Source organism: Actinia tenebrosa, unplaced genomic scaffold, assembly GCF_029948245.1.
Source record: "Actinia tenebrosa isolate PJP-AT-01 unplaced genomic scaffold, QUT_ActTen_1.0 PGA_scaffold3__52_contigs__length_22856419, whole genome shotgun sequence".
Classification (NCBI taxonomy): domain Eukaryota; kingdom Metazoa; phylum Cnidaria; class Anthozoa; order Actiniaria; family Actiniidae; genus Actinia; species Actinia tenebrosa.
The window spans coordinates 13,567,164-13,578,519 of record NW_028292580.1 but is presented as its reverse complement, the minus strand read 5'-3'; the positions used below and the strand labels follow the sequence as shown (position 1 = coordinate 13,578,519).

At 37.2% G+C, this 11,356-nt stretch overlaps 1 protein-coding gene across 1 annotated transcript; it reads left to right on the top strand.

Moving 5' to 3' along the window:
- The first annotated feature begins 770 nt into the window (after positions 1–770).
- Positions 771–11,321, top strand: LOC116297878 (RNA polymerase II-associated protein 3). Its single transcript, XM_031706192.2, has 10 exons — positions 771–923; positions 2,039–2,173; positions 2,937–3,068; positions 6,440–6,567; positions 6,821–7,013; positions 7,287–7,355; positions 8,169–8,564; positions 9,073–9,170; positions 9,440–9,534; positions 9,794–11,321. Exons 1-10 carry the CDS (start codon positions 783–785, stop codon positions 9,892–9,894), a joined length of 1,488 nt encoding a protein of 495 aa, XP_031562052.2. The 5' UTR covers positions 771–782; the 3' UTR covers positions 9,895–11,321.
- The last annotated feature ends 35 nt before the right edge of the window (positions 11,322–11,356 follow it).

The window sequence follows — 11,356 nt, the reverse complement described above, 5'->3', positions numbered from 1 at the left end:
TTGAGACATGAATGCAAGGCTTTAATAGCGTTATAGTACTTCATGCACGGTACAAACACTTGAATCACCAAATACTTTTATTGCTAGGAATAGAAAAATATACCATATACGACGTTATAAAATGTTGGTTGAAATACTACTCCATTTACTACTCAACAACGTGATAAATCGAATCTAAAGCACTATGACTACTGATCCTTTACAGATTTAATTCAATCTTGAACATTTTATTCCAGAGAGCCTCGGTATCGTGCTAGACTTTAGTTTGATGATATTTCGAACGTGGCCTATCGGAATCTATGTCGCCAGAAATTCATAACTAGTTATGAACTTCTGACGTCGCTGCTTGAACGAGTCACTAGCTAGGGAACGTTTAACTATCATATCAACTCTTCATTGGTCAGTGGCCGGACACGATTTATTTTTGGTACAAAGAACCAAATTTCTATTACAGAAAGTTCCTAATAAGCAGCGAGATAAATACAATTATTTGGAATGGCATTAATGGCCTCACTGTTATCGGCGTCATTCATAGTTGTCCCATTTATTAAATAGCAGAACATTTATAAAAAAAACATCGTCTGATCACTCGTAGGGTGTGGAAATTCGTGGCAAGGTAGGCGAGCGTGGGATAGTAATAAATCAACACATTGCTAATTCGTCGTTACTAAATTTGTAATTAAAATGTATCTGTATTATCACCTTTTAAATTTTTTGTACTTTATGGGCTCCCTGTGGTTGAGTAAAAGTAGCGGCTACCAAGTTACTAGTCAAAACTCAAAATGGCGGGTCTTGACTTGCAGTTGAAGGTTCGACAAAATGCTGAAGAACTTGGAGATTTTTTAAAAGATTTAGATCGATGGGAAACTGATATAAAGAAGAAAGATGAAGAATTGAAATCCTCAAAAACCTTGTTAAAAAAGGTGAATATAGGCTGATAAAATGCCATATTTTAGTCAAATATATAATGAAGCCACAAAATTTATATGGCAAACTGTATAATGTGAAAATATGCAAAGTTAAACATATTAAGCTTGTAACTTAATTGTTATCAAGATAGATATATTTATATATGAAAAAACCAGCCACAAATTGGTTTTCTTTAGCCTCTAGCCAACCATTATGCAATTTTGTGGTGCATACAATGAAGTCATATCCAACATTTTGGTTAACTTTGAAAAATATTAAAAATAATCAGCTGGAACCTTTGATATTTTTGACAAGCAGCATTAGAAAAGCAAATTCAAATAGGCTTTTTCTGATCAAACCAATCAATCAATCAATAAACTTTATTTAAAGAGGGTGACATATTTACGGCACTCACAAATGATGCATGATGGTCTAGCTTGGGTAAAAGCACCAACATACAAAGCCCTCTCTATAAGGCATGATGTACAAGAGATGTTCAAACTGAAGCTAGATCACAATGCATCATGCTCACTATCTCAAAAAATGTCAATGAGCAACTTGCAACCACTACCATGTTCTTGTTTAACATCGAAAATAGCAGTAGCAAATTTTATTAACAGCACTGAATAAAGACATGTTTTTACTTTTTTGGGGGAAATACAATTGTCATCATCATCAGTGGTAAGAGTATCAAGTAGTTAATCTGAATTTATAATTAATATTGTATTAATATTATAGTATTATTATAGCCTTGTAGTTTTTTTCTTTTTTCTTCTTCTTTTTCTCCTTTTTCCTTTTTTCCTTTTTTGACCCTTAATGAAAATTTTGACAGCAAAGCTTTAGCTCCTTTGGCTGTCGTACACTTACACCTATTATATGTTAATTATAGTAAAAATTCTAAATATTATTCAAACTATATATATTCCTGTAATTCTATTATATAAAATTGAAGAAAAAAAAACAGTGTAAATAACTGAAATTGAATTGAATTGAATATGCAAGGACAAAGAAAACCAAGATAGCTATTTGTGTTATCTTAAAGTTTACGTTTTCTTTCCTCTTATTCTCATGGAATGGGATGCAAGCAACCAATAGATATTTTCATTTTGAGCATACTTTATGTCAACAGGCATTACCTCCCGTAAGAAATCAAAGAAGAAAGAAAAATGCAAAAAAGAAAGTAGAAAAGGCAAGCAAAGATGTCAAAGATGGTCCCAAGAGATTAAGTTCTTATGATTACAATGCTTGGGATAAATTTGATGTGGTAAGGCACAGAAAGCATAATTTCCTATGATCAGTTAAAAAATATTCAACACTCTATATTCCAGTGTGTGCACCTAATTAACCTTTCCCAAATTCATTTGACTGAGCACTAAACAATGGTTTGAAATCAAGACTCGACTTGATTATTTTGTTCATCAAGTTCAACCTCGACTTGAAACCATTTTTTCATGATCAGTCAAGCGAATTCGGGAAAGGCCTGTTCAATAAAAGTTGTCAATAGCGATAGGCAAAAGAAGATAGGCTATTCCAAGATCCAAGAATAGCTGGAATGACTTGTGTTTCTGCTTCTTATTCTCACTAAGAACACGAACCATAGTGTTAAGACTGATTCAATGTTCTTCGTATTCAACAAAAACCATTTCTTATCACCTATCATCTTTGGCGATGACAACGTTTTTAAAAATAGTTAGGTTGCTATGAAAGAGATTGGTGAGAAAATGGGGGGCTTTGGGGGGTGTTAAAAAAAGGCATATTTTACCTCTTTTCTTCACTCTTGAAACCTGGGTTTGATTCCAGTACTCTAGATCTATGTGAGTAGAGTTTTTAGTTGGTTCTCTCTTGTGCTTATAGAGGGGTTTCCTTTGGTTTTCATTCCCCCATAAAATTCAACTTCTAAATTCCAATTTAATCATTGAACAAGGGCCACAGGTTGATAGCTACCCACTGTTATCTTCTACCCATATAAAATAAAGACAATTTCATAAGGAGATCTGAGATCTGTAATATCTGACGTGGTTTCATAGGATGGAGAACTGAAAAAACTTGAAGAAAATGAAGAAATGGAAACAGTTTCATCATCTGAAGAAGATACTTCTGATGAAGAAGACATTGAAGAGGAAAGACGACTGCTAAAGGCATTGCTAGAAAAAGACAAGGTATAGTCTTAATGTCTTATTACACATTACACAAGATTACCTTAGACTAACCCTCTGACTATAATATAAAATAATGGTTGTTATATAGCTCATTTATACAACATCTCAATGTGCTTTACATCTGTGATCAGTGAAGGACTCCACAAGCTGCATATTAATCTGCTATTAGCGGCCGTGCAGCTTACAATCATGAGTCATTTGTTAGTATGTTAGTGTTATGCCTCCAGATTGGGAAAAGCTGGTGACCCAGGAGACAATCCCCTACTCTTACACGAATAATTCAACAGGTTCTTTTATGTCCACCATTTTACTGCGGGTTAGGAAGGGTTGGGAGACAGGGCCTACAGTTTTAAGTCCTTTTCTGAGAAGATTTGAAGGTCTAACCAGTTGCAGATGTTATTATAAAGGCAGCACCTTCTCCTCAGTTATTTTAAGACCCTGAGTGTTGGTCCGGCCGAGACTTGAAACAAGACCTCCCGCACGACAGACCAAGGCTCTTACCAACTGAGCTAACTGGGTGGGGGTCAAACCAACTATGCAGGGAATGAGTGAGAAATGTATTCAGTTTACTGCTCCAGTATCGAGTTCTTTGTTGCCCAGGGTTGGCCTCAAATTTGTGCAGAATATTCATGTGTTCCAGTGTTTGTATTTTTGAAGTTGCGCATTCTTTACCGATGGTATTTGTAAACATTTAAACACTGATACAAGGTTCCAATCGATTGACTATAAGGAATAATTTAAAGTATGCTTTAAAACAAAAAAACAAAACAGTGTTGACAATTCGATGCGTGGTTCTAAATATCATATTATTTTTTGAATTGACCTTTACAAAAAATAAATAAATAAATAAATTATTTAAAAAATTATTTTTTGAATGTACCTTTACAAAAACAAAGGGCATTTCTTGGGCAAACCTTCGTTCGAATTTTATGTTCTATATTTGTACAACCGTTTTTTTTTTTCATTTTCCACAAGCTCTGCGCACACCAAATACGGTGATTCTATATTAGCCCATTGTAGTCTAATTAAAACCCAAATGATTAAATAGGCTATCCTTTAAGATTAACCAGGAAATGAATATGCTTATATTAGAAGACTTTTGTTATCAAGCGACAAGTATTTATCATATAAAGAATTCCTTATATCGTAAAAATTTTGATTCTGAACTTATTAACGCGTGCTAGATCATTGTTGCGACCAAGTAGATTTCAGAGGATTAAGATTCCCGTTTTTCCTTCCCGCAACGTGACCACGTTTTCATCGTTTCCCTACATTTCACTTTACCTTTTGCAAACCTTCTCGACAAAAACAAGTATTCTTTTGTTTATCTACTACTTGGAGATTTTTGCGATTCCTTTTCACTAATTTTAAAGAATTTTTTAATGGTCAACTGACGTTTCACGTTTACCGTAAACGAGAATCATGCAAACGTCTAGGTAAATGTTCTCCAAATCCTCGTTGGTCGCGATGTCATATTGATTCCATGAAAATGCATTTATTCTGCATCTATAAAGGAGTTTTCAGTCTCCTAAGCCATAATAGTCTCCTGACCAATATTTCAACGTCACAACGAATTGGAAATTTAGAAGCTAAAGTTAATGATAAGGACTTCTGAATTAATTTTTTATCTCTGGCCGTTCAACTCAATAACAGCCAACAACCTGGCTCTTTTGAAATTGTCCCAAAATAGCCAAAGCAAGCTAAATTATATATTTGATTAGTGGGACAATAAGACCACCAGATAGGAGGTGCAATGAGTTGTTTCAGTTAATAACGGTTCGCCTGATATCCGCATGGTACAAAGAATAGCTTATTTTAGTAAACTGATTGGTTTTGCTTCCGTACTATTTTGCCATCAAAAGCTTGTTATTAATAATGGCACTTTTTTAGTTTGCGATAATCCCAAGCGGAAAAGCTTTCCAAAAGAAGAAGTAAAACACGGAAACTCTACTGTCGTTAAACACGGAAACTCTACTGTCGCTGTATGTCTCGGCAATATACTTTACAGGCACGATCGGCATATTCGTTGATAATTAAATGGAAGTGTTCTCGAAAAATACAAACAAAATTGTTAAAAGCGATTCATTGAATCAAGTTGTAGTTTATGAATACTGGTCACGGCAACATGTTGGTAAAGTTTGTTTGGTCTTTCCCATGATTCGAGGGTTTCTCTCCGGATTGTCAAGTTTTCCTCCTTCTGCAATACCTAACACGATAAATTTCTTTTCGATCTGTAAGCTAGCAGTGCCCCGACTTAGATCAGCCCAGAGGTCTTTTCAGCGTTCTATCTGTGAGTTAGCCATGCCCTGACTTAGATCAGCCCAGAGGTTGTTTCAGGGTTCTATCTGGGCCGGGTTAGCCATGCCCTGACATTGAACAGCCAGCCCAGAGGTTGTTTCAGGGTTCAATCTGTGAGTTAGCCATTCCCTGACTTAGATCAGCCCAGAGGTTGTTTCAGGGTATCGATAATAATTATATATCATCATTTTACAAAACGAATCTTCAATTAGTCTGTTTCTGTTCGATGGAATTAAATCACACCATTTCCAGTTTCGTGATTTGCTTGGTAATTGGCTGAAAATTCTTTACATTTCGTAAAATCCAGTCCATGGTTAAATTTTTTCGAAGCGACCTCTCTCAGTCGACCTCTCTCAGTTCTTTATTCCTTTTGCCAAATCCGTTCAGTATTCAAAACCAAACAAAACGTTTTTCGATACACGGATATTTCTTAGAGCTCAGCTCAGCTTTACTAACATATGTTAGTAGTTTAGTGTATGAGAGTAAATTTGCGCTAAAATAGAAAACAATCGATTCGTATTCAATTTTTTTAACCAATAAAAAAGGAATGTATTTTTTAATGGTAAAAAGTCGAAGATTGTGGCACAAGATATTTCTTAGAGTTTAGTGGTCTGGTGGTGAGGGGGACGGTGAGTGAGGGAAGAGACGAAATCGATAGTTGAAATGTCATACTTACTTTATGAATTTTTTCGACCATTTAATCATCCATCTTGCATGTTTGTTCCGATTCGTAAAACGCTGCCGTACCGCCGAAGCAGGAACTACGAATTTGTTGATGTCAGTATGAAAGATATTTTGTTATAATTGCAAGCCAATCAACCGATCAAAGTGCGCGATATATTTGGAGTTGACGTAAGAGGGCAGTTTACTATTCTACGCACTCTTTCTCTCATCCAATCAAAATGAGCGAAATATTACTGACTGACGTCGAAGGAAAGTCTATTGTTTTGTTACGCATACTAATCAACCAATCATATAAGGTATTGAAGTCCCATGCCTGGTTAATAACCAGTGCAGTTCAGTCATGATCCGTATCGTTGGACCATTATTAAGTCCATCGCATTTCATTTCAGGGGAATGATTTTTTCAAGGAAGGGAAGTACGAAGCTGCCATCAGTCGTTACACTATCGCCATCCAGCTAGATCCAAGTAATGCTGTTTTCCCAGCCAACAGAGCCATGGCCTTGCTAAAGGTTCAAAGGTGAATACTTTACAATGAGAGTAATGTATGTATGACTGTGAAAAACCACGGCACTGTCACGGCACAGTTCAATTAAACCAATCACAGCGCGAGAAATTACTATCTCGCATCAAATTGATCAACTACAGTACCATGGATAGATGGATAGATTTCCTCTGGAATTTCCGCGTCAAAATATAGACTTCCCGCGCAGATTCAGTAAGGGTGGTGTTGATAGCCACGTTCTCATCCCAAGGCTCTAACATTTCCGTAGGTTCGGTGCAGCAGAGGAGGACTGTAATACTGCCATAGCGTTAGACGTTTCCTATACAAAGGCATATCTTCGTCGGGGGGCGGCTAGGGTACTTCTTGGGAAGCTGAAGGAGGCCCTGGATGATTACGAGAAGGCTTTAAGACTTGAACCAGAGAACAAACAAGCTAAACAGGAAATTGCTCAACTAAAACAAGTAGGTGCTTGGAGACTGGCTGTGTGCAGGGCAGGTGGGAGAAGGGGGAGGGCCATGCAAAAATGGTCAATATTGTTACATATTCCAAGGATGAAACGACCAGGTTGAAGACAGGTTATTTATAGGGTAAAAACTGATGTACTTTCAAAGGAAACAGTGACAGTAACTACCCCTATCGACACCAAAACGACAAGAACAATAATAATCGCATTACAACAACTAATATGTGTACTGGATGTGTAATCGTTTCGATGTGCTTCTTTAATTTCACAGAAACTTGAAAATGGCAAAGTCTCAACTTCTAAAACGGATACTCGAGATGCAAGAGAATTAAAAAGCAAGGTATTAAGGAGTAAATAAATGGTTGGTTGGTTGGCTGACTGGATGGATGGGTGGTTGGTTGGCTGACTGGATGGATGGTTGGTTGGTTGGTTGGTTGGCTGACTGGATGGATGGGTGGTTGGTTGGCTGACTGGATGGATGGTTGGTTGGTTGGCTGACTGGATGGATGGGTGGTTGGTTGGCTGACTGGATGGATGGGTGGTTGGTTGGCTGACTGGATGGATGGTTGGCTGACTGGATGGATGGTTGGTTGGTTTGCTGACTGGATGGGGGGGGGGGGGGCAGGTACGTTGAAGACTGAATGGGTGGGTGGAAGGGTAGCTGGGTGGGTAGCTGACTGGATGGATGGGTGGTTGGTTGGCTGACTGGATGGATGGGTGGTTGGTTGGCTGACTGGATTGGTGGGCAGGTACGTGGAAGATTGGATGGGTGGGTAGCTGACTGGATGGATGGGTGGGTCGCTGACTGTATAGTTGATTGGGTAACTGTATAGTTAGTTGGAAGACTGGATGGGTGGGTGGAAGGGTGGCTGAGTGGGTAGCTGACTGTATGGGTTGGTGGGTTACTGATTAGATGGGTTAGTGCATGGGGGGCTGACTCGGTGGATGGATGTTTGGCTGGCTGACTGTATTTGGGTGGTTGGTTGGATGAGTGAACGCATGGAAAGTGGGTGAATAGTTGGATGGATGTATGGGTGGATAGATGGATAGATTGTTATAGAAATTGATAAATAAATCACCTATAATATGCGTTCCAGATAATTCTAAAGATATAATAGTAGCCTCAATAAAGTTCACTTTCCTTCGTACGTAGAAACCTTTCAAGAGAATCCAAATCGATGAAATTGGTTCTGATAGCAGCGAAGACGAAAATACAGAACGCGAGTCTTGTGGTGCTAAAACTACCAGGGACCACACAGAGAAGCCTAAAGATGAATTTGGTACTGTGAAAGATGAAAATAATAAAAATCAAAAAGCACCCAAAATTATAGAGATTGCGTCATCCGCTGACCCAGGCACAAGCTCAACTGAGACAACCAAGTCACCGGAAGTAACTGAAGAAAAGAAGCCGAAGGAAGGAACTAAAACTGCACCAAAAAATAGTAACATTAAAAACAAAATATATGAAATACCCAAGACTTCGATACAGCTAGAAAAAGACTGGAAAGAACTGAAAAATAAACCAAACCAACTGTTTGAATATTTTAAGGTGAGTTATTTATATAATAAAATATGATATTTACTGTTACCTGTCTTTTGTGCTCTTTTGTGCGAGAAAACAATCTTGTACCCATAGCTCGTTTCTCGGTGCTGACCAAGATATGAGATTAGCGAGAAGAGTAACGTAAGGCGATGGGCATGTGGGGGCGACGAGGGATGGGACAAGAGTTTGGGGCCTCTTCATTAAAGATGTAGCGCCGCTCCCTTAATCATAGCTATCAAATAACGTACACATTTGCCAATGCGACAAAATGGAATTTTAGTGGACTTCAATCAAAGTGTTGTCATGACACAAAGTTTTCAAGGGCACGTACTCATGGAATGTCATGGAAACGCCTTGATTGAGTTTCACCAAAAACCTAGTTTGTGTGACAACGACCATTTAACATCTTTTATTGAGAAACACGATAGGGCGTAGTGACAATGAAATGATGGCTTTTTGCCTTAGTGTTACAAGTCAGGTTGTCTTTAACTGATTGCTTCTTTTGTTTTGGTAGAAAATCAGTCCAAAGGCCTACTCAAAGTTATTTCAGCAAGCTATCGATTCTGACATGCTCAGTGCGATTATATCCATCTTACACGACTATTACATTCCGTAAGTAAAATAAATAAATTTATTCCTTATCTAAGCGATGGTTTGAAAATGAATAAATGAAAAAAAAAAAAATTTGAAAACTTGAAACTTTTGCTAGAAATACAGGATACAAATTCAAGATAAAACGCGCATTTTTTGTACTTCAACCCAGTGTGCGAATAAGGGCCTACATAGCCGCTTATATGTCTTCCATTGCCTCTCTTTCTGTTGCTGTTGTCGTATGATAGAATGTATACTTATGTATGATTATAAATGTGTAATTATTGCAGAGCTAAGCTGCCTGTGTATAACGAACTAGAAGGTCTTGCTCAAGTTCAAAGATTCGGTATGACAGCAATGTTTTTATCTGCAAACGATAAGAAAGGTTAGTGAATGGTCGAGAACACCACGAACTATACCACATAATGGACCATACTTTACCATACCACAATCTCCCACACAGCACTACATGCACGCAACACATATTGCACCACGCACACACACACACGTACACACGCACACACACACACACATAATCGCATACTAATATATCTGCCTTCATCTTTGATCTCATTTGACTACAATCTAGGACTTGAAACACTCAAATTTTAATTGTTCTCTTTTTTCTTTTCTTTTGCCCACAGTTCTACAAAATCTCTTTACTTACATCAAGGATAATATCGATGATAACGGTTCTCCAAGTGAGACTCGGATCGAAGCTGTTATGAAGAAATATTGCTTATGACAGCTGATAGAACACCCTGATATAGACAGAGGAACCTATAGACAGACAGACAGACAGGCGGACGGACAGACAGACAGACAGGCGGACGGACAGAAGACAGTTTAGACCGCTATTAGAAAGGTGGGTGGACAGACGGATAGACGTCGAACAAACAGACAATCAGGACAGACAGACAAACCTAAGTGTCCTGACAAGATGTTTAGTGTGAAGATTTTCTCTTGCTCATGTATAAATTAATATTTATATTTCATTTTAAGTTTGTGAATGTCACAAAAATAATATGGTTAACGATGCCTAGAGATGCCTATTTATATATCATGTACTTTAGTTTGTCAAACGTTTATCCAGCGATACACATACATTCGGTATTTTCAAGTCTCTTTGTTACAACGCGCATCGGTAACTACGAGGGTCCAGTTCTGCACCAGAACATTTGTATAGTATTTATAGTAACATCCTAAAAACACCTACTAGGAAATCAAGACAGTTCCTCTCAGTTAAATGTACCACTCAATCTGCTCACAGATTGTATTTCTATCCTCAAACTCTTTACAAGCTGATAATTTAACCAATTTCAAAAGCCTAATTTCACAAAAACATTTACAGTTGACCGCCAAATCCGGCAATAATTCTTTATGTAATACGCGAGTGAATGGAAAAATAAATAAATAATAAAAATTCAGCAGATGGACGGATAAGATTCTATATAAAGTGTAATATACTTTCGCTAAATCTAATATCCCAGCACATATTCTTACGCAATCGTCGGCTACATTTTCTGATGTTGTTCAGTTTCTTTAAACCAACTAGCTATAGAAAAGGATGCCAATTATTGCATTTGAATGGTTGATTATCAGAAAAGGAAAAAAAAAAACCATTGGCCTAATGTTTCGTTACCCGAGAAAGAAATCTCCAATTTATTTGAAGAGAAGGCTTATATACTTATTCATTATTATTTAATATTATCCTACGCCTTGCATAGATTAAAATACCAATTTTTTTCTGTGACATACAATATATGAATATGCTCATATACATATAACGAATTTTACTGGTTTTCAAAATGAAAATGCGCATTGATATTTAAATTTCGTTCGCATGTAATGTGATAAGTTTATGCATCCCCAGTTCAGACGTGCTTTCAAACATTCATTAGGGGAAAATGTGTCCTTTAGCTTACATTGTCATTTTAAATTATTAACGAACTTTCTATTTCTAACTATATATTCATCATATAGTTTGACATTTTTCTTTTCAATACGGGTGTCATACCGCATGCAACGGTGACGTTCAATAGTTCCTAAGCAGTTTCCAGTACGGTCTAGAAGGCAGGCATATTTTCCCAGGTACTATAAGGGCTATGCTTGACTCATAAATCAATCACGTGCAATCTACACGTCCTCCAATAAATGTCACTGGTGTTTAAATTGTTATTTTTTATTTATTTAACATGGGATTGGAT